Raw genomic sequence first — 24,751 nt, 5'->3', positions numbered from 1 at the left:
TTTGTTGACTGAGATTCTGACATGACCTGGGGTCCAGACAGACACCACTGAAAGACTGGACTGTTCCAGGGCATAGATGGACTCCTGGATGGTCGCTACCAAAGAACGATGAGGTTAGCACTGGTCAATAGCTTGTAGGCTGCTCATGGAGTCAGTACACAGAGGAAATGACTCCCCAGGGCATGAATGGATGTTCTCAAGAGCACGAGATATAGCCACCAGCTCTGCAGTGAAAAAACTGCAGCCATCAGACAAGGAATGCTGTTCAATACATCCTCCGTGAACATATGAGAAGCCAACATGACCATCAGCCATCGAGCTGTCGGTGTAAACCACTTCGTGGCCTCGGTACATGTCAAGAATCAAGAGGAAGTGGCAGCAGAGAGCCACGGGATTAACTGAGTCCTTAGGGCCACGTGAAAGGTCCAGGCAAAGCTGCAGCCTGGGTGTACACCATGGAGGTGTATGTGAATGGACTTCTAGTATGGGTGGTAAAGGCAAGGACTCTAGTTCGGAAAGAAGGGATCGGACATGAATTGCAATTGGAAGCTCTGACCGGGGCTGCCAATGTGGAAGATGAACCGCCATGGGTGGAAAAGGAGACGGTGATTCGGATGTGTAGGAGAACTACGAACGTGTGCAACATAACTGGCCAGCACTTGTGCATGCCTAACATGCAGTGGAGGAACTCCAGCCTCCACAAGGATGCTGGTCACTGGACTCTTCCTAAAAGCTCCTGTCGCTAGGTGAACACCACAGCGGTGCACTGGGTCGAGTAAACGCAACTCTGAGGGTGCCGCCGAACCATAAACCAGACTCCCATAGTCAAGGTGGGATTGAACAAGGGCTCTGTAGAATTACAGCAGCGTAGAGTGACCTGCAACCCAGTGGTGTTGCTCAGGCAGTGGAGGGCATTGAGATGCTGCAAGCATTTCCACTTAAGCTGACGAAGGTGAGGAAGCCAAGTCAATTAGGCATTGAAAACCAGTACTAAGAATCGGTATGTCTTGAGTGGATCATCATTGAGGTAAAGTTATGGTTCTGGACGAACGGTACGATGCTGACGGAAGTGCATAACACACAATTTGTGGCCAAAAACTGGAAAACGTGGGCTAGAGCCCATGACTGCAACTTGTGGATGGCACCCTGTAGGTGCTGCTCAGCAACACCAGTACTGGTGGAGCAGTACAAAATGCAGAAGTCGTCTGCATACATAGAAGGTGAGACAGGCAGCCCTACAGCTGCTGTTAGACCATTAATGGCCACTAAAAGTAGAGACACACTCAATACAGAGCCTGCGGGACCCCATTCTCCTGGATATAGGGGAACTATAGGAAGCACCAACTTAGATGCACGAAGTATGAAGCAAGAGGAAATGCTGGATAAAAATCAGGAGTCGGCCGTGGAGACCCCACTCATATAATGTGGCAAGGATATGATGCCGCCAGGTCATGTCATACGTTTTTCGCAAATAAAAAAAGACAACAACCAGGTGTTGGCGTCTTGAAAACGCTGTTCAGATGAGACACTAGGGACAAAATATTATCAGTGGTAGAGCGACCCTGGCAAAAGCTGCCCTGACATGGAGCCAGTAGGCCACGTGACTCCAGGATCCAACCCAACCACCAACACACCATATGTTCCAGCAGCTTACAAACAACGTTGGTGAAGCTGACGGGCCGATAGCTATCCCCATTAAGTGGGTTTTTACTGGGTTTGAGCACCGGAATGACTGTGTTCTCCCGCCACTGCGATGTAAATACGCCATCGCAGCAGATCTGGTTGAAGATGACGAGGAGACATCGCTTGCAGTCAGATGAGAGATGTTTAATCATCTGACTGTGGATCCGATCTGGCCCAGGAGCCGTGTCGGGGCAACGTGCAAGGGCACTGAGGAGGTCCTACTCTATGAATGGGGCGTTATAGGGCTCACTGTGCCATGTAGTGAATTAGAGGACTTTCCCTTCCATCCGCTGTTTTAGAGTGCGAAAGGCTGGGGGGTAATTCTCCGACACAGAGGCTCGAACATAGTGCTCAGAAGTGCTCGGCAATCGCGTTTGCGTCGGTAGATAACACGCCATTTATGGTAACACCGGGGACAGCTGTTGGGGCCTGGTACCCGAAAAGACATTTAACCTTTGCCCAGACTTGGGAAGGTGACGTGTGGCAACCAATGGTGGAGATTATCTCTCCCAACATGCCTTCTTCCATTGTCTGATAAGCTGGCGAACATGGGCACAGAACCGTTTAAAGGCTATGAGGTGCTCTAGGGAAGGGTGCTGCTTATGCCACTGTAGAGCTCGCCGACGCTCCTTAATTGCTTCAGCGACTTCCAGTGACCACCAAGGGACTGCCTTACCTCTTGGGCACCCTAAATAGTGAGGGATCGCATTTTCTGCTGCAGAAACAATTGTGCTGGTAACCTGCTCAACCATCAATCGATGTTACCGTGTGGGGGAGATTCAGTGGTGACAGAAGAGGTGAAAGTTCCCTTGTCCGCCTTGTTTATATCCCATCTGGTCAGATGTCCGTGGACCTGATGCCAGGGCAGTGACAGGAAGATGGTCACTCCCACACAGGTCATCATGTGCTCTGCAGTAGATAGAGGGAGAAGTCCTGAGCTGCAGATTAATAAATCAATGGCCAAGTCACTACCATGAGCCACACTGAAATGTGTGGCGGCTCCAGTATTTAAGAGGCAGAGGTCCAACTGAGACAGTAAGGTTTCGACATCTCTGCCTCTGCCAGCAAGCACGGTGCCACCCCACAAGGGGTTATGGGAGTTAAAATTTCCCAAACGTAGGAAAGGTTTAGGGAGTTGATCAATCAGTGCAATTAATACAATCACAGGTACTGCACCATCTGGAGGAAGATATACATTGCAGACAGTTATTTCCTGCATCAGGCTTATTCCGACAGCCACAACTTCAATAGGAGTTTGAAGGGGCACAGGTACACTGCATACTGAGTTCAGAACATAGATACAAACTCCACCTGACACACTATTATAGTCACTACGGTTCTTGTAATATCACCTATAGCCGTGGAGGGCAAGGGCCCACATTGCCACGAACCAGGTTACCTGGAGAGCAATGCAGAAAGCAGGTGTACAGCTTAACACATGACATAGCTCAGCCACGCAGTGGAAAAAACTGCCGCAAATCCACTGGAGGATGATGTCATCATGAGACTGGGAAGACATGGAACATTCAATGAGGCAGTTTACACCGCACGGTCACCTGCAGCCACTGGCTTTTTGCCTGAGCAGTATATATCCATTATGTCTGAAGGTCCAGTGAGATCTAAGTCCTCAGCGGACGCCAGAATCTCCACCTCATCTGCAGAGACAGAGGTTGTAGGTAGCGGTAATGTGGGGGCCACCACAACTCCCTTGGTCTTTGCAACCTTCTTTTTGGATTTCTCTCACTGGTCCTTGGGTTTCCCTGGATGGGAGGACTTCACTGATTCAGTCTCTCGGACTGACAATGAGCGTGAAGCTGTACGACCAGCTGCTCTTGGGCTCTTCAGCCACTCGGGGTGTCGTCTTTCCCACTAGCAGAAAACAGAGAAGGGAGTGATCCAAGGGACCCCTTCCTAGACAGAGGAGCTGAAGAAGACTTACGTTTCTCCAGCTCAGAAGGGGGGGGGGGGGGGGACTGATATCCCCAATGGTTCGGGGGAGAGTTGCTCCTGAAGTAGGTGATGCAGAAGCAACATGGAGGGAAGTGCCCCCCCCCCCCCACCATCAAGAGGGCAGCTGTAGTCTTCTGGTTCTGATAGGTGACAGGAATGTGAGGAACTGATGGGGCGACAACTGCTCTCGTAGCTGCGGCATAAGAGCTCGTAGCCACAGGATGTCAGTGCTCAAATTTCCTCTTAGCCTCAGCATAGGTCTGTCGGTCCAGTGTCTTGTACTCCATGATTTTCCTTTCTTTCTGGAGAATCCTACAGTCAGGCGAGCAAGGCTAATTGTGCTCTCTGCAGTTGACACAGATGGGAAGCAGAGTACATGGAGTATTGGGATGTGATGGACGTCCACAATTTTGACATGTAACACTGGAAGTACAGCGGGAAGACATATGGCCGAACTTCCAGCACTTAAAGCACTGCATCAGGGGACGGATATATGGCTTTACATCACAGCGGTATACCATCACCTTGACCTTGTCGGGTAATGTGTCACCCTCGAAAGCCAAGACGAAAGCACCAGTGGCAACTTAATTATCCCTCTGACTGCGATGGACATGCCGGACGAAATAAACTCCTCATCACTCTAAACTGGCGTGCAGCTCGTCATCAGACTGCAAAAGAAGGTCCCTGTGGAATATGACACCCTGTACCATATTTAAGCTCTTATGGGGCGTGATGATAACAAACATCCCCCAACTTGTCACAAGTGAGTGATGCCCATCACTGGGCGGAGGATGCTGTTTTTATCAAGACTGACCCAGAGCGCATTTTGGAAAAGTCTTTCACCTCCCCAAACTTGTCCTCCACATGCTCCACAAAAAACTGAGACTTCATGGACATGAAAGATTCCCCATCAACTCTCGTACAAACAAGGTACCGGGGCGAATAAGCTTCACTGTCATCCTTAGCCTGGCATTCCTCCCATGGTGTGGCCAGGGAGGGGAATGATTTGGGGTCATTTCTTAGCATTGAAGTTAGACTTTGCCCACTTAGAGTGCTGGGGACAGACCACCAGCAAGAGATGACGTACTATGCTTCAAGGCATGTCATCCGCCCTGGTACCACCCACTCCGACTAGGGGCACTCCCCACAGGCGCCACCCAGCCTCAGCAAGGGCCACCTGGCAGGATGGCCATTGCCGGGAGTCCCGATGCCCCAGGGAGATGGGCATCTACTCCTTGGCATATGTGGGGCGTCAACGTCGCAGGCATCAGCAGAGCAATCCCAGTGTTGTCAGGGGCCTACAACCAACTGGGTACATGACGGCCCCACCACACAGTCATCATCGGTGCAGAAAGCGGCACTGCACAGTGCATGGTGGAAATCGCACCTAGGAAGATGTCCTCACACAACAGATGAAGAATGAGTGGGACTGCAATGCGACGACGAAGGGTGGGGGAGAGATGAGAGTAAGGGTGGGAGGTGGGGGGGGGGGGGGGGGTTCTCAGAGCATACGCTGACAAGGCACCAGCACTGTTCCCGACCCATCCCAGTGCCCACACTGTACCTTACTCAGGCACAACAGGGACAACACTGGAGGAAGAAGGCACAAGGAAAGAGGAAATAAAATGTCACAAAAAAGGACAAAATGTAGAGAGGAAGGGGGGGGGGGGGCGGGGGGGACCTGGCCAGCATGGAGGCAAGGCTGAAAGCCTCCAAAACCCCTAAATCTGGGAGAACAAACCACTTTCGTGAAGAGTGACAAGGAGAGTGAGAGCACATATTTAGTTTTAATGGCAGTCCAACAAAATATGGATCATTGTGAGTGGGGGCCTCGCAAATACATAGGCGGGTGGGGGGCAGCTCATTCTGTAGTAAAAAGCCATGGGCCAATCTGGTATGGCTGATACAAAGACGGCAGAGGATGGCAGTTTCCCACTGGTAGAGGTGGAAGGAAGAATGCCATGTGCTGAGAGTCCCCTTAATTGCACAAAATTCATTGTACACCCCACCTTTGAAGAGTCAGCCGATGACTCAGCAAAAGGAATTTGAAACAGACACAAATCCACACCTGGAGGGGTCACAGAGAACCGAGGAAGGGGTTTGGGGAATAGACGGATGGGTGGTTGGATGGTTAAAGGGACCTAACTACTACATCACCAGTCCCTTTTTTCTCAGACAGGCATGTCTATATGACTGTATAATATAGATAGTCTGCCACACGAAAACCAGGAGAAGAAAACCCCAAGGTCTATATCAAAGGTCAACAAAGCTGAGATACAGGACAAAAAGAAGAAAAAGAGACAGAGGATGAAAGTCAGGCAAGGTGCCCAATCTAGGAAGCAAGAGGGAGCCACTGAAAGCAGGGTGCAGTGAGGGGACATACACTCCTAACCCCACCGCTTACCAGAGGTATTCCACTCAGAAATTGCATAGGGTAGACTAGCAACACAGACTGGGCATGAGAAGCACACAGAGAGAGAGAAGATAAAGAAGACTAACAAATAATGCAAGAGAAAATAAGAAGAGTAAAAGCACAGATAAGGTGACGACTGGGCTGGACCACCAAGCTCAGACAGCTACAGTCCAATCTGGGCAGAGGATGCAACAAAAGTGATCTACCAATGACAATGGGGTGAGTCCTTGTGACAGAGCAGATGACCATGAGTCAGCCAGGTATGACCAATGTGGAGCTGGCGAAGGACGGTAGCTTCCTTGCAAAAGTAAACTGGTTGTTGTGAATATCAAGAGTACCAACCAACAAGAAACAATCTTGCATTGTTGTAGAGATGAGAAATACGAAATCCTACCAAGGGAAATTTTGTATAGCTTGGAAGCCTAAGGGGAGGGGGGGGGGGGGTGTTGGACCCATAATAAGTTTATTTATTTTTTCTTTCAAAGCAGGAATTTTCTATAAAATATATTGACACTAACATTTCATAAAATAGCCTACAGATAACAACTCAAAAGGAATATGTAGTTTGAAAGTTACTTGGGCAAAATCAGGGGACATAAAAAAATTGTGGGTTCAACGAACCTCCCCCCCCCCCCCCCCTTAGGTGTCCTAGGGTTAACAGAGAAAAATGGTGTGACTTACTGAGTGATAATTGTCCACCTCTAGAGAGTGCTTACCTGGTTTCAGTACTGGGACAATGATGCTTTATCACCATTACCATGGGAACTCACCCTCACTCCAAATGCAGTTAAAGATGGCAAGGATAGGACTGACAATCCACCGGTAGGTGCTTGGTCATTTGGTTGGGGATGTGGTCCAGTCCTAGGGCTAGGCAGAGAAGAGTTGAACGATCTGCGTCCCAAGAGGTGTGGTCAAGGAAGTAAAGGACAGAGTTTATGCAAACAGCCATTCTTCATAAAGCAGATATGGGGCAATCAAGTAAGCTTGTTGTCAAAAAGGAGACCCAAGAAATGAGACTGGGGGGGCCATGGTCAGGTGTTGGGCATAGAGATAGAGCTCCAGGTCAGGATGAACCATACTGCAGCGACACATGCACCACCTGCAATTTAAGAGAGAACTGAAAACCGTGTGATCGAATCCATGCAGAAGCAAGCTGGATGGCACCCTGGAGCTGTTGCTCTGCAGAGGCCACGAAGTGGGGACTAGCCTAGACACATATCACCCACATACAGAGCCAGGGTGACCAATAGAGATGAGGAAAACGACAGGACACTTAATATGAAACCCTGTGGAATGCCATTCTCCTGGTCTGTGGAGAGCTCACAATGGTCCCAGTCTGAACTTGTAATGACCATGGATACAGGAACTGGGGAATGAAAATTGGGAGGTGGCCCCAAACACGTCACTTGTGGAGTGTAAGGAAGACGTGATGGCATTAAGCTCTGTCTTCGGCTGTACAAAGCTCGAAGAAAGCTGCAACGAGATGATTGCACTAAATAAAGACCTGCTGAACAGTGATTTCCACCTGAAGCAGATGATCAATCAGAGACCATCCTTCAGGAAAGCCACACTGGCAGGACAACAGGTCCGGTAATTTGAGGACCGAACAAGAGCCCTGAAGCCACCAACCCTTCAAATAACTTGCAGGGCACATTGAACAGACTAACTGGTCGATAATTATCAAGGGACAACAGACTTTAACCGGGCTTACGGACAGGTACCACAATATTTACTCTCCATTGAGAGGGAAAAACACCTAGGAGCCATAGTTAAACACCCAGAGGAGGTACTGTTGTCATGGAGGATTGTGATGTTGAAGCAACTGATTATGAATATGATCAGGGCCATGGGTTGAACTATGAGAAGAGGGTAGGGTCAGAGGTAGTTCACATTCGGTAGAAAGTTTATTGTAGGATTCCACATAACAAGTGTAAAAACATAAATGGAAGCTTTAGCCCACTGTTTCCAGAGGAGGAAGCTGGCCAGTAAAGAGGATGATACAGATGTCATCACAAAATGGGTTGCAAAGTGTTCTGTGAGAACCAATTGATCTGCACAAAGGCCAACCTGGGGGCCCAGGATGGAGGACAGACACTGGCAACCTCAGAGGGCATGCAGCATGGCTCACGCCCATGACAAGGGGACAGAAAAACTTAGTGAGGAGACAAAGCATTGCTCTGTTAAAGGTAATATGACCAGCCAAGGACAGGTAAGACTAAAGGCATTGCAAGGCTCGACAGCCATCACAGATGGTGATGGCAATTTCCATGCACTACCACGAAACTGGGAGGGGGCGAAAGGGGCCAACTGAGTGGCAGACAGCAATGCCAGCAGCATGAACAATCTTATTGCACCCATCACAAATGAGTTCAATACAACCTGACAAAGAAGGTGTGAACATGAACTGAGTGGTATATAGGGGCCAATCGGCACAATGGGAAGCCTAGTGGGGCGACTTGGCTATCGGGAGATGGGTAGGGAATGAGAGAAACGATGGGAAGTGGTCCCTATTGCAGAGTTCATCATGCAGTGACCAGTGTAATGAATGGAGAAGGGGAGGGCAAGTGAGTGAAAGATTAATGGCATACAACCCACATAGGGTGAAGGGCATTAAAATCTGCAAGAGGAGGAAGGGAGGGAGCGGCGAGTTCCTGAAAGAAGGCAGTCGGTGCAGTGGGCTTAGGTGGCTTCTCAGGAGGGAGACAGATTGCAAACCATGATTGCAGAGTCCAAGTGGACTCTGACAGCAACCACTTCAACATGTTACAAAAGGGGGATCCATGCACTAACAACATCTGTATGGACAAACATGCAAATGCCACCAGGAGCCCTAGGTTCTGACAGAAAGCTCTAAACCCACAAAGGGTCAGTGAGAGAGCATCAGTAAAACGAGATCCCTGTAGAATGATACAAGCTGCAGAAACAAAAGACTGCTACTCCAGAAGGTACTGGTAGAATGGTAGTATCTGTTACAATTCTATTGCATAAGCACGGAATGGGGATCGAAATGGAAGGCGAATGGGCCAAAGTCAGTCCTGCCGGCAGGTCACTATCAATCGCCAAGGTCAGAGCATCACCCAAAAATGAGAGGTCAAAATCAGGTTATGTGTGGAAGGGGGTGGGGGGGAGGGGGAGAGAGAGATGGGGAGGGAGAGAGAGAGAGAGAGAGAGAGAGAGAGAGAGAGAGAGAGAGAGAGAGAGAGAGAGAGAGAGAGAGAGAGAGAGAGAGAGAGAGAGCAGGCTTCAGCAAGATCTGGAACAGAGAAAGCTGGTGACTTTGGGGGGGGGGGGGGGGGGCACAGACTGTGGGAGGAGGGTTCCATCATTGACAAATGCTTAGGAGGAGGACACTTCCTGACCAGGTAGGGGGAGCGGCACACAGAGGAGAGGATGTGGGACTGTAGGGAAGGAGGAGAGGAAGGACATAATAGAGACAAAGTCAAACATCATAGACACAGGGTGAAGACAGTCATTTCTGACAGGCCTCGATGTAGGATAAATGATCAAGGGACTTATACTCCTTTGTGCTCTTTTCCTTCGTATAAACTGGGCAATCCGGCAAGTGTGGGGAGTGATGGTGGTGGTGATTAATGTACATGGGCTGCAGAACACAGAGGTTCACCTCATGGACTGGGCATCCACATTCACAGGACATTGTACAACAGGGAGACATGTGCCCGAAACACAAATACCAAAAATAGCCTCAAAGGTACCTGGGTGTACAATGTACAGCAATAAACTGTAACCTTGACATGTAGGTTCTCCTCAGAACCTCTATACACTGATTCATCATCATGATGCTGTACGCAGAATCTGAGGAGGAGGAGGAGATTAGTGTTTAACGTCCCGTCGACAACGTGGTCATTAGAGACGGAGCGCAAGCTCGGGTGAGGGAAGGATGGGGAAGGAAAGCAGCCGTGCCCTCTCAAAGGAACCATCCGGCATTTGCCTGAAACGATTTAGGGAAATCACGGAAAACCTAAATCAGGATGGCCGGAGACGGGATTGAGCCGTCGTCCTCCCGAATGCGAGTCCAGTGTGCTAACCACTGCGCCCACCTCGCTCGGTCGCAGAATCTGAACTCACCTCTAAAAAGACTACATGGTGCCATTGCTGTGACCAGTTTTGTTGTTGTCGTTGTTGTTGTTGTCTTATGGGTATGCCACTGTTTACACCCCTAACACTACTGTTGTCTGAAGGGAAGCTGTGAAATGGTGGCTGTGCTTACAGTCCACAATACTCCAGACTTCACCACCGTCCGTGTGGATGTCTGTCTTGCTCCAAACAGGCCCAGTTTGTGATTCGAGCAAAGCATATGCCATGGCCGTATACTCCTGCTCAGCCGAGTGCACAATATGTCTGTCACTCTGGGCGCTAGGTGCATGGGGTCTTCGAGATACTAGATGATGCTGAGTATGGCCCTCCTGAACCCATTGATTCCATATTCACATAACAGACACACGATTTTTAATATACCAAGCAGTAATATCACTGAGTGTCAAACAACATTCTCAAGATGTCACAATCCTACAGCAATATAGTTCTGAAACATTTTTATGTTTCTCCTTCTTACACGAGATCTAACATGAGCTTCTCAAAAACAACCAACTTTCCTACCTAACTTACATGGTTGCACTGAAATCCTGATAATCTGCCTATCCAAACATGCAGTAAATTTCTTGCCAATTTGACTGTCATCTTCATGGTGATGCATTTTAAAGGCCAGCACCACATTTTCAACACCAGTTTCTAAAAGACAGCCCTTTACACAAATCACAATGGGCCTCGTTGCTCTCAATTAGTAATTAGAGATTTGTTCCATAGGTGAGTGAGCAGTAGTATGGTGTACAAGTAACTGCGGAACTGTAAAGTCTTTTATGCTTGCCACACCATGAGGATTTGCCATCTGACAGAGTAGCGGTTCCCGAGCTTTAGCACAGATTCTGTGAATGGACTGATCCTAAAGGCTCCACTGCCCAGCCTGATTCTCTAATGGTGAATCACATCGAGAATCTGTAAGTATGGAGGTCGAGCAGACACACACTATTTAACAAGCAAGCTACAGTTGAAAAAATGCTCCATAAAATTGGAGCAGACATACTGTCTTCTCCACATGCTTGGTGGCTTATACTTTCAAAATACTGAGTGCTTTGAGAGACACATCGGATTCCTCCAGTGTTCCAACCAGCATAATTTTTCAACAAATATGAGTCTTAGGAACCTGACATAATTTTTTAAATTTAAACCAAAGTCAAACTCTATGAAATTTCCAAATCTCAAGGTTTGTACATCAACTACAGTTCTTGTTGTAATCTCTGTCCAGTGTAACCACCTATGACCACCTACCCCCACCTAACTTCTGCTAATTCATACTGTATTGAAGGTATGGCTAAATGCAAAAATGGATGAATTTTTGGAGTGGGGAAAGGGACTAACCATTGAGGCCATCATCCTTTTTTCTTCCTTTAATAATCAAAGCCTGAACATTTCCAGAGAGGGAAAGAAAAAGAATGGCCTGCCGATTTTATGTTTTTTGTCACGTGCGGCACACATATTGGCTGAAGGTGCATGTCACAGAATATGGAAAAAGGAGGTAGGACTATGGTAACAAGTTTAAAAGTACTGTCTACAGACCACTCTCTCTAATAAAACTTAAGACCATATTTACCACTTGGACTCTGCAGCGTAACAGTGTAGAAAGGGTTGCCAAGCTTCAGTGTTTGCTGCCAAGCAGTGAAATTGGGACTACCAGGACATGGGCCACCAATAGAGGAGTGTAACTAGACAATGGAGTGCAATCTCTTGCCTGAGGATGTGACCATGATTCAACCACTTATGGCTGATACATAATCAGCAAACATGATGTATTCCCACTGAGAAGGGCAAAGGGAAGATCACTGCGTGGCTATGGCTCTCTTTATGGTATGTTGCTTTCCAAAAACTACTCAAGTGTTTTACCGGTTAATTTGTGTTCGCTCTCCATCATCCTCCTGAACTTAACATACATTAGCTTATCATTCTGTTCTTCCTCAATTAGCACCCTTTATATTCTTATTTTGTCTAAACAGCAACAGTAACCGAAGCAGGGAACTATCAGAACTACACAAGATAGCAATACTATATTAGGCTCCTACTAATGTTACTTTGATGTTCAATAAAAGAGAGAGAACCACAGTACACTGCAGCTCTCAAGATCATAACAGTGAGAGTATGTGAATGATCTCCTCTACCACCCCCCCCCCCCCCCCTCCTCCCATTATTTGTGTGGAAATTTAAAAAGCAGAGCTAACAACTCTACCAGCATGACGAAAAATTACTTCCAGTTTAACTTTACTCATAACAGTTTTCTATATTAGTGATGAACTAAGATCCATCTAAAGCAATAAAATGATTTATCATTTTATTAGTTATCCCATATCAGATTTGTTCATAAATCAATGAACTCCAACAGTTTTATCCAAAACCATGTGCACCAACAACAGGGAAAGCACAGTGTATTAATACATTCCTACTCAAAAGTTTAATAGTTTTCCAAATGAATATAATTAGCATCAGAAAAGGATACAGGACTTCATGTAGCTGTATTTTATGTCTGAAAGTTCTTCAACTGCAACATCAACTGAACAACCAATAAAAGCTGTAAGTATGCCAATTAGAAAGAATATTATCCATCTAGCCACATTTTTTTTCACAACAAACTTATATCCTTTTCTTCTTTCTTCATCAAGAAGCAGATAGTTTTCACAGATATCATAGTCAAGACTCTAAAAATAAATGAATAACATAAGTAACTAGAACACAAACATCAGGGATTGTTTACACACAGACAGACAGAAGGTCAAAATATTTAGGATTATTTGTGGATGTTAGAATCTCTTTAATCATATGATAAATGAAATATCAAGACAAGATCTAGTGAGCATCTTACAATGCCATTTATGGCTACTAGGACTGAGAAATAACTGTTTTAAACATTATGGTGCACACAGATTTTATATCTAATTGTGAAACCAAATATGTCTTATGAAACGTATTCATAAAAATCAACCAACTGTCATTTAATTTTCAAATTAATTGTTGAACATACACTGATCAAACTTCAATAATGAAAAGTCCTGATAAAACGTTAACAGCATCGCATTCCTATCCCATACACCTACTGACTCCTCCTCCTCCTCCTCCTCCTCCTCCTCCTCCCCCCCCCCTCCCCCCCCCCCCCTTCCCCAACAGTCCCTCCCACTCTCCACCACCTTTCTCTGCTTGCCAGACATTAAACTGAACAAAACACTTCACACCAACTGGGCAAATTATCCATCTTGCTGGTTAAAGACCTCAAACCTGATGTCCTTCACATCCTGTCACACAACCAGAAACCCACCTCTACGAACCTGTTTTTCACACTTTGTTTCCCACTTCCAGCATATTTCCTATTCAAACCAAACAGTAGACACTATCAGACTCCAGCAACTCACAATCCCAGTCTCCATCCTGTCCTAAATCTCTCATCCACTTCCCTCACTGATCCGGAGACCGCCATTCCTTCAAAAGACGTAGCCTTCAGTCCCTATATCCAAATTCAATCACAATGCCATAATAAAAAATCTTTCACTCACCTGTAACCTAAATTCGAAATACAATTTAGCTGCCCATCTGAAAATCACAACCAACAGAGCAAGCATCACACCCAGCCTAGAACTGTTCTAACACAAATCTCAACCTCTATCTTTCCCCAAGACTGGACACAATAGGCCCATTAGGAATTCCTCACTTATGGCACCCTTACCAAATCTCCCTTGGAAGCACTACCAAAACTCCAAACCTTACTCAAACTAAGTCGCTATCTACCTGTGACCTGAAGGTAGGCTGCTCAATCATGAACCTCTCTGTGGACAAATGTTCTATTACTGTTGCGCTTTACCACAGAGGGTACGTGGCAGAGGGACTTCGTCAGTTCTTTTATACATCAACACACAAAACTACTTTAATGACCCAATCCTATTCAGACTGGTCTGCAGAAAACCCCCCACAACCCAATTCAGGGATGCTCAATCTTTTTAGGCTTGAGATCAATTATATGCAGTTTATTCAATTTACAGATCTACAGACTTAAAAATTCATAAAATTTTAATCACAAAACAACACTGTAGCCAAAATTAATCTTTTTTATTACACAGAATACATAAAATGTAATTTTCTCTCCATAAGACTTGTAGGCGTACTATTCAATTTTTAGGATATTACAAACATGAAAAAAATTAAAATATACAGTACCATAAACACTAAAAAAAGTTTAGTGAGCTACATGGCTTTGCATATCTTTGACAAGCTTTTATAATCTAGTGAATAGTTTGTCAGAGCCAACCATACAAAGACAAAGACGAGGATCACGTAACTATTTCTACACTTAGATTTCACCATCGAAATCACTGTCTCAAAATAGATAAGGTGATCCACAGATGATAAAACATATGATGACACTTTTACAATTTTAGAGTAAATTTTTACACACACTGATTTCCAAAAGTTGTCTTCATTGTTTTCTGACTTATTGAAATGTCATTTTGATATTAATTATTTCAAGTTCAGCCTCACTACAAGAGAAAACAGTACTCATTTTACTTTAAATACCTTCCACATTCAATTTATGGAAAGGCTGAGCTACGAAAGCTACAACAGGTTCCACTGAACTGAAATCTGAAAACTGGTTTTCAAACATTGTCTTCAGTGCTGTCAGGTTGGTCATATACTTCCTTGCAGCTTCTTGATCCAATGATGTTTGCTGATCTGACAGTTCTGACTGTATTTGAGGAAAGTGTTTCATGTTGGATTTCTGTTATTGTGGTATTCAAAGATCAAGTTTTTTGATTAACACTTAACAGAAGATTTAAGACTTATGACAGTTTGATTTTTTCCTTCAACTTTTTTGTTCAACTCATGTAGTTAACTGTCACATCAATTACAAATGCCAAATCCAAAAACTAGCTCAAATCATACAGTTGTGAGTGATCTTCCTCCATTTTGACACAAAAAATTTTATCACTTGCAGAAGTTTCCTAAATCTTTTTATAACCATCCCCTACTGAGCCATTGAACTTTGGTGTGGAACAGCAAGTATCCATATTGGCTATCCAATTATTCTAATAGCACTCTACACTTTATTCTCTGTTGTGACTGTGAGCAAACTGAATTCACATTTTTGTGACAATACTCTTAACATGGGTCATTTTGAAAATACAGCCACAAAGCATTTGTTCATGATAAATAAAATGATACTTAAAGGAAGGCGGAAAGAGATTTGTCACTCGCACACAAGATAATAAACCCTTTGTGTTCACCTACCATGCAATGTGCTCCATCAGTAGTAATAGACACAAGCTCCTGAATTGGCAAATCATATTCAGAAATGGGGGATTCAAATTCATTGTAAAAATCTTCTCCTCATCTAGTGTCTTTTAAGGTCAAAATTCTAAGTAAGTCATCTTTTACAATGAAATCAGAAAATATCAATCTCTCAAAAATCATAACTTGAGGTGAATCAGCTACATCTACTGACTCATCTAACTGCAATGAGAACCATAAGTAGAACTGCAAGTCTATTACCAGTTGACCTTTTATATTTTCTGCCATTAATTCCAATTTCCTTGTTATTGTAGGTCTTGACAGAGGCATGTCTCTAAGGGCTGTATTATCTCAGACTTGTTTCTAAACATGGAAAATAAGGACTCACTAGCTGCCAGAAAGCACTCCTCTATAACAGTGCTATCATCAAATGGTTTTGCACGTCATCAGTATTTCTGGTACACGAAACGATGCTACGTTTGATGAAAGACTACAGTTTCTTCCAATTCAAAGTCTTCGTAACTGTTCTAAAACGGTATTCAATATTTCCCTTTTCAGATATGGCTAAAGTACCATTACACATCAAAAATATACACCTATCTTTAAGCATTAAACACAAAACTGTTCTTCCCACTCACCATGGAACCAGTATGTTTTCCTGTGTTTAGCTGCACTCATTTTTCAGTTTTCACAAACATGTTACTAAGTGAGAATTATAACTTGGCATGTTGACTGTCTAGTTCTGATTGGTAGCACGTGGCAGCAGTCAGGAGACGACATGCCCTAGTGGTCTGCAGATGTTCTAGGTCAACTGTACAGATACTATTTGCACTGTCATTGAGCTGTGCTATCGCTGTGTTGTGTACTGTTGTGTTATACTGATCGGTATTGTTCCAAAAATGAGTGTTGAGATAGTTATTGGACATATCAATATAAACATCAACCTCATTTTAAATAACACAAAGTATTTAACAGAGAACTACCTCCATCACGCACAATATTGTCTCATGGAAGCTCTATAACATTGGCTTCTGTTCCATAATAGAGGCAGAGCTGTTTATTTTTGAACACCAGACCTCCAAAAAAATCAGGGGACTGATTTGGAAACCAAGATGGCCCCAACCTAAGCTAACCTTTTCACCAGTCACATGGAAGAGGCATTCATCAATGCACAACCTGGCTCCCTGCACTGGTACAGATTTACTAATGACTTTTCATGGTTGAGATTTATAATGAAAAAGAAATTGTCCCCTACTTAAAATAACTAAACTCTCTTCCACATTCTAGAAGACCTGGTCCTTTTCCAAATCTGAAGACACCTTCCTTGATACGGACATCCAAATCATTGATGCTCACATTCAAAATTTAGTCCACATAAAACCAAATGATAGATAAAACCTCCACACCAGATGGCTGTCTCCACTCCCACATAAAACACTCCTCCATTTACAGCCTGAACATTCGAGGTAAGTTTATTTGTTTAATCACCGAATCTCTAGATGCCTACACCAACAATTTCTCCCAGGTTTTGCTCTCTCATAACCACCTCAGATATCCTGTCCTTTTCCAGAAACATATACCCCCAGCAATCCCTTGCTCTCACCCTCTGGTACAGGGCAGTTCCCACATCCAAAATAGTCAGAAGCACATCAACACTCAGAACCACTCACACCTCAAATGCTTCAATTCAGGAGGGGAGAGGGAGGGGGCGAGGAAGGGAGAGGGATGGGATTGGGGGGGGGGGAGAGAGAGAGAGAGAGAGAGAGAGAGAGAGAGAGAGAGAGAGAAGGAGGGGGGGGCAGAAGGAAGAGGGGGAGGACGACGACGGGGCACAGGAGGAGGAGGAGGAGGAGGAGGAGGAGGAGGAGGAGGACGACGACGACGACGATGATGAAGACAGGCCGGAGGAGGAGGAGGAAGCTGAAGAGGCTTGAGGAGGAAGCGGAAGAAGAGGAGGAAAAAGAAGAGAGAGAGGGGGAGGAGGAAGAGGTAGGAGGAGGGGGAGGAGGAAGAGGTAGGAGGAGGAGGAGGAGGAGGAGGAGGAGGACAGAGGGAGAAATTCTGTGCAATGTGTGTGCCGTACACGTACAGTCACCAGTTAAAGTGTAGTGATTTTAATCAATATTAGTTACACATTTTGTTTCCAATAACAGATATCAACACAACTGAAACTGCTTGATATTTTCAGTGTAATTTTCAGAAACTGTTTTCCAGTTTCATTCCCTACTAATAATCCAAGAAAATCCATTACACTTTCCATCATTGTCTTTAATAGTGACAGATACTGCAGATTCTTCCAGATGCCAATAGTTTATTGACATCCAAAGAGATTTGTTTTGTAGTTTCTTCCTGAAACTTCTAAGAAATCTTCACATATTATCGCTGCAAAACAGTTATCAATCATTGTCCAAAGTATCAATATGTTCCTCATGATGAATTAGCTATACGCAAGCACCTCTATTCACCAACAAACGACAGTCAAAAACTGTCTGGAAAGGAAATAGAATAGCTTTCATCATTTGCTGCAAATGACGTGGTGCGTCTTTGTATCTGAAAACACCACTTAGTAATGATAGCAGAGATGTCTGCTATGTGCAGCAACCGCCACATTACTTGGCCAATATGAGGCACCAATAGAAAGTAGTAAGCATCACTAGTGGCTATGCAAGACGAATTGTGTTGGAAATACAAGGCCTTTCACACATGACACAAACATTGGTCCAGACTTTTGTAGGAATCAATAGTAGGATGGCAAGCTCTAATCATCACATACACCCCAATCCATTCCCTAGACACTGGCAGGTGGTATATTGGTCTCAGAATTAACTAAATGGATTAGAAGTAGCCTTGGAAAGCTACAACTGATCATCCTTGCAGCATTTAGCTGAATTAAATTAATATTTACACAAAGCAACATTGTCATGAATAGACTAGTGAGCCAGAGAGTGTAGAATAAATTTCTCTTAATTTTCGTCTATTGTCACTAGATTGATAGGCCCTTAGACACCAGTTTCGCTCAGCAATGATCATCTTCAGATCTCCAGTAAAATACGAGAAGATACTAAATGCAACTGGTGGACTGTCTCCTCCTTAAAACAATAAAATAGGCCTCAATAAAAATTACTACTGACATACATGCGGAAAACATGCTTGAAACATGACAAGATGTACCAGTTTTAAAACATCTCCTAATGTACGTTAGGCATATTACTCTCGTGTTGACTGGCCCCTCTCAGTTTTATAACACATTTCATTAACTAGGTATTCTTATTAATTGACTGATACAGTGTTTTATCATTCTTTTCCTGCAACAGCACGTCGCAAGGTATGAGACGTCCTGTAGCAGTTGGTTGGTTTGGAGACTGAAAGGACTAAATTGCAAGGTTATCAGTCCCTTTGCCCTTAGTCTCGCAGCTCTCCGATTAAAACCATACACCAAAAGAATCTTATCGCCCGAAATCCAGAGAAAGAACACAATGCATAAAACTGTATGTGGAACGAAACAAGTGCAAAACGAAAGTACCAAGCCAAAAGTGAAAACATTAACCAAAAGGAAAAAAAGTGGTAGCAGATGTTAAAACAATAGAGAAGATGGCTTGGGTAGCTGATCACGATACTAAGAAACCTCTACCGTTAAGTACCTCTGACAATTTCTTGCCTATGCGGTATTCTGGCAGTAACTCCAACAAAGGGCAGTGACTGCTTGCTACAGAGTCATTTCATTCATTTGGCCTCTTCCTCTACTTATTTTTTTCCATTTTTATATTGTTCTGTTAGTTCTGCAAATTTGTCCTTATGTTTGTTGTCATATTTTTATCTAAATCTCCTCAAGAGAAGCTCAGAATTATGTATCTGTCATATCACTATTGCCTTTTAACAATCTAAATTCATATCTTGAGTCATTTATTTATTGCATTTTATCACTGTAATGACAAACACTTGGTAAGACCAACACACACTACAACTACTGTATTCTTCTTTTATTATGAGGTTCATTCAATTAAAACCTGGTCAGTGTGTGTAGCTTTGCCTTACACATAAGGTGGCACCACATAACTGCGGGTATGGTGGCGACAGCTATTGGCAGAGAGACTGACACGTGCACACAGTTTGATGTTGCGCAGCTCCAGTGCGGTTTCATGCCAAAGAGAACGTGGTCTCACAAGTTATTGCCACTACCAAACATGCAGACAAGTAAGCAGGAATAACAAGAAGTGATTCTATTTTTGACAGTGGAGGGAGTTGAAGGGGATACAGTCTGAGTCGATCAAGTGTTGTGTAATGGCACAAATTATTCCTTGAGGGGTGTGAGTCACTGGAATATGATGCTCGTCCTGGACATGCTCAACATGTCTTCACACCGGAAATGGTTTGCAGAAGTGAATGTTTTAGTCTTGGACAACCGCAGAATCATCATAGACGAGATCCGTCGGTTACTGGGTATTAGCGAGGGCACCACCCACACCATAATGCATCAACAACACTTTAACTTTCAAAAAATCTGTGCGCAGTGGGTTCCCCACCAACTGACCGCCGAACAACACAATACTTAAACGGCACTGTCTTTTAGTCATCTGAAGTGTTATCATGAGGAGGAATATGACTTTTTGTTGCATATTGTCAGAGGTGACAAAACAGTGCCACCATTTTGAACCGGAAAGCAAGCATCAGAACAATCACTGGAAACATGCAACTTCACCACCTCTAAAGAAATCAAAGGCCATGCACACCAGTTCTGGTAAGGTCATGATGTCCTTTTTTGATCACAAGGGCCCTCTGCTTGTTGAGTTCCTGGAATGGGGAACCACCATCAACCCCCAGCGTTATCAAGCTGCTTTACAGAACCTTAGACGAGCCATCACGCTGGGGCATGTTGCCCAATGGCAGTATCCTCCTGCATGATAATGCCCACCCACACACAGCCAATGCAGTGAACACGACATAGCAGCAGTTTCGATGGGAAATGCTGGAACATCCACCATACAGTCCCGACCTTTCACCATGTGACTTTCACGTGTTTGTACCTCTAAAAGAAGCTATTAACAGACATCAATTCACAATGGACGACGAAGTCTGTGACTGGGTTCAGGTCTGGATCTGGCAGCAACCTACTAGCTTCTTCAAGGATGGAATCTACCAGCTAGTGTCGCAATGGGGTAAATGTGCCAACAGTTTTGACAACTATTTTCAAGTATGTTAATTGTGTATAACTACATTTTTCAGTTAATAAAATCGTCACCATTACTTTACACTAGTGACCAGGTTTCATTTGAATGCCCTTATACATTTGCCCAATTATATAACTGAGGAGTATTTGTAGGCTTATAATAGCGACATCTAGTGACCCTATGGCACAAACATATAGTGGTTATTGTAGAGCATTTTGTTATGAACAATAGCACTGTTGACAAGATGACTCCGCCAGCACTGTGGCCTAGTATACACAATATTTTAAGTGTGTGACAATGCTATGCCGATTTGTGTATACCTTTTGATGATACCACTATGGCTTCATTATATTATGACATGTTTTAAAAGAGGTATGTCTCTAAGCAGTTGTTTTCCACATGCATGTCAGTAAGATTTTTCACTATGCCCTATTTTATTGTTTTAAGATTTAGAGGTCCACTAGTTGTATTTGGTTTCTATCATGTTTTACTGTCATCTGAAGAAGGCCTTCGCTGACCAAAACTGGTAGACTAGGGACCTAACAGTTTTGTCATCAGAGGGAAATAAAAGAATTTTAAATTTAAATTCTAGAGCTGCCACAAGTTGCATGTAACTTTTTCTTTATTTCACATGTTTCACTTGACCAATGCGAGTACATTCAGATATTACATAGCTGAGGCCACACATTACAAATATGGGGCTGTATATAGCATCGCCATCACACATTTATGGCTGTGACGCTACTCACAGCCTGAAATTTGTAACATGTGGCCCTCAGCTGTATGAAATTTCTGAAGATGTTTGTGTTGGTCAAATGAAACCTGTAAAATAAAGAGAAAGTTACATGGGACTTGTGGTGTCTCTCTTACTTTAATTTATAACAGTTTCCCTGCAGGAAAATGCTTGCGCTTGCTAAATTTAGCAACTATTGTGTCAGTCACACTTGTTGACAGAGCTATACACAAACTCCAACTGAAACCTTTAAAGTAACATTAGTGTATCATCTAATTCAGATGCTGTTGCTCAACATCAGTAATTTCCCAGCTCTGTAGTCTGTGCAAGATGTAGAGTTTGATCTGAAATGCTCTTCTCGATCACGCAAAACTGCATTTATGAACTCGCAGAACAATCAACACTGGAGTTATGGGAAGTGTCATGAGTGCCTATGCACGGCATGGAAACAGGTGTGTGATGCGCAATTAGTGCAACATGAATTACTGGGCCAACTTTCTCAACCAATCTGAGATCTGACATATGAAAACAATACACTGCAACCTTTTCTCAGAGAAATAACAACTAAAGTACCTACAATTATTTTATGCGGTATAACATCAAGAGCACCAGCTCCAGCACATCTACAACAGCAATATGAGGCTTTCTTTCACATTGGGTTTTGTCAGTTGATACACAACTGGTACATTGTAAGTCTTTGAACAGTGTGAGTTATGCTAAAATTAATACACTGTCAGCCACTCTCAGATGAATAGACCACAACATATGTACCGGTAGCAATTGGAGCCTTTTACCTGGTACCAGTTCCCATATAACAGCACTTACTTTGTGCATCAAAGAGTTTGTATTACAAATAACACTTTTCATGTTTATCAGGGTGTTCTGTGTTGCCTGATGAACAGAAATATGAAGAAGATGTTTAAACTTTTAAGACAGTAGGTGGTAAAATACTTTCAACAATGTGCTGGTTCCAGTCACTGTGTAGAGAATATCACAAACTTAAGCACAATGTGATGCACAATAATGGAAAATTTTATCTATGAAGATGCAAAACTTGTTTTTTTATCACTGAAGTCCATAGCTCTGAAGTGCAATCAGTCAGAAGACTGAGCCACTAATGGGAACCTTAGTAACCTAACACTGCTGGGTGTAGCACTGTATTATCCATTATGCAACGAAAGTAATGTAGCATCGGCACTATCACAGGATTGCACACTTTATTCATTGTTCCACACCTACGAAAATCCTCTCATTTTTTGGGTCTATGGAACAAAAACTGAATCTAATCTAATCTCTGCTCCTCAGCAGTCTGTGTTCCTCAGACATTTTGCTGCCCCCCCCCCCCCCCCCCCCCCCCCCCCGACACTAATATCCTACTGACCATGAAAGTTTACAAATTTACAGCACTGAAATAGTAGAAAGTAAAACAAATATTTTTGATTTAATGAGGATACATTCAATTTGCTAAATTAATAAGCATTACCAATCAGGTATCTCACCTCAAATTTCGCTGACAGCACTTTCAATGTTCCAATCTCCAGCCCCCCAGTTGGACGACATTTCCTCCAACATGTCCGCCCTTCAGTTTCACGTGATTCAGAAATATCAGCATTAATCGATAGAGGCTCCTTTAAAAAAAAAAAAAATTATTTTACACACTTGTCCTGTGTATAGACTGCAAATTTAATGCAGCTCATCACACAATATGCATACAAATTAAAACTGTCATTTAAGTTTCTGTACAAACACTACATGTCATCTGCCAAGATATAAATTTTTATACTGACAATATTAAGTCTCTTCAAGTCTCGTACCTCTTAAATTTTAATACATTTATCAGGACGCACATTACAGCTCTCTATGCAGTTTTAGTGTTAGTGTTTCTTATGGCAAGTACATGGTGCAAAAATAATCTCTAAATGACAGCTGATCTTTTTCTCAAAAAATAATAAGTTACAAATTTTATTCTTGTAACATGTGGTTGTTATTACTCTTTTAATCATTCTAAAATGTAACTTCTTCTGATATAAAAATTATTATCTTCAATATTCTATTGTGGACTAGGTTCCAACATACTTCAAACACACAAACGCAACTCCCAATGGGCTACACATACACTAAAGTTAAAGGAAGGAAATAGCTATGAAAATAATAATAATAATAAATAATAATAATAAATAATAATAACAATAATAATTATAATATGTATTGCTCACAGTAAAGAAATGTTTCAAAGAATTACACACTGTGATTGTTGAATAACTAGCACTCTGAATACAAAACCAAGGATGATGCCACTGATTTAAGCTCCTAGAAGGGTCTCTGATAAATCTGCCATAGTTACTGGAAGTGCAAGTAATAGATTTGTCTCCAAGACACCCAATTACAGATCTAACAAGGGAACTACCCAATCTGATACGTCAAAACCTGCCCTGAGGTTTTTTATGTAGGAAGAATACACACAAAGAAACAGCGTCAAAATTTTAGCTGTAAAGGCACACTGCAAGTTTTAAGTATTGAAAACTGCCAAATTTTTAGTGCACCATGTGGCTAGAGAAATGTACACACTTGCTGTAGCTGTAGTGGACTGCATGCACAACATGGCACCTGTATATCCAGTCTTTAGGTACGGATCTTTCTGTGAGCGAGTGGTTGTATATAATTGCTAAATATGGAGCTATTTTATCACCAGACTGAGAGGAACCTGACTGGTAAACAATCTGGACCAGAGGCCTTGCCTTTATTAAGTGATTTAAGCTGCTTTGTTACACCGAGGATATCTACTTCTATGTTTCTCATCTTGGCAGCTGTTCTTGATTGGAATTCAGGAATATTTACTTCATCTTCTTTGGTGAAGGAGTTTGAGAAACCCTGTTTAATAACTCTGCTTTAGTGGCACTGTCATCAGTGACTTCACCGTTGTTATCGCACAGTGAAGGTATTGATTGCGTCTTGCCACTGGTGTGCTTTATGTATGACCAGAATCTCTTTGGGTTTTCTGCCAGATTTCGAGACAGAATTTCGCTGTGGGAATTATTAAAATCATTTTGCATTGAAGCACCACTATATTTCAAACTTCTGTAAAACTTTGCCAATCTTGGAGATTTTGTGTTCTTTTAAATTTGGCATGCTTTTTTCTTTGCTTCTGCAACAACTATCTGACCCATTTTGTGTACCATGGGGGATCAGTACCATCACTTATTAATTTATGTGGTATATATCTCTCAATTGCTGTCGATACTATCTCTTTGAAAACATTCCACAACTTTTCTACACTTACATGATCAGATCGGAAGGAGTGAAGACTGTCTCTTAAAAGGGCATTACCAGCATTTTTTATCAGCTTTTTTAATTAGATATACTTCGTGTTTCTTTTTTATGGTTGTAGGTGTTACAGTATTCAACTCTAGCAGCAACTGTCTTGTGGGTCGCTGATCCCTGTATTCGTCACAACACTCACTATTT

The 24,751-nt window shown here is 43.2% G+C and overlaps 1 protein-coding gene across 2 annotated transcripts in view; it reads right to left on the bottom strand.

The window, feature by feature from the left end:
- LOC124774890 (H(+)/Cl(-) exchange transporter 7) overlaps nucleotides 1-24,751 on the bottom strand; it is a 184,689-nt gene that overhangs the window by 137,639 nt on the left and 22,299 nt on the right. Inside the window, exons 2-3 of one of the 2 annotated variants that reach the window (XM_047249546.1) lie at nucleotides 22,786-22,914; nucleotides 12,612-12,810 (exon numbers count right to left, since the gene is read on the bottom strand). In XM_047249546.1, the coding sequence (XP_047105502.1) occupies nucleotides 12,612-12,810; nucleotides 22,786-22,914 (328 nt within the window). The remainder of the gene's footprint in view (nucleotides 1-12,611; nucleotides 12,811-22,785; nucleotides 22,915-24,751) is intronic. The other variant, XM_047249547.1, reaches the window with a different exon arrangement.

The sequence above is a fragment of the Schistocerca piceifrons genome, chromosome 2 (assembly GCF_021461385.2).
Source record: "Schistocerca piceifrons isolate TAMUIC-IGC-003096 chromosome 2, iqSchPice1.1, whole genome shotgun sequence".
Classification (NCBI taxonomy): Eukaryota; Metazoa; Arthropoda; class Insecta; order Orthoptera; family Acrididae; genus Schistocerca; species Schistocerca piceifrons.
Note: the sequence above shows the minus strand (reverse complement) of the source record. Positions and strands in the feature narration are given on the sequence as shown.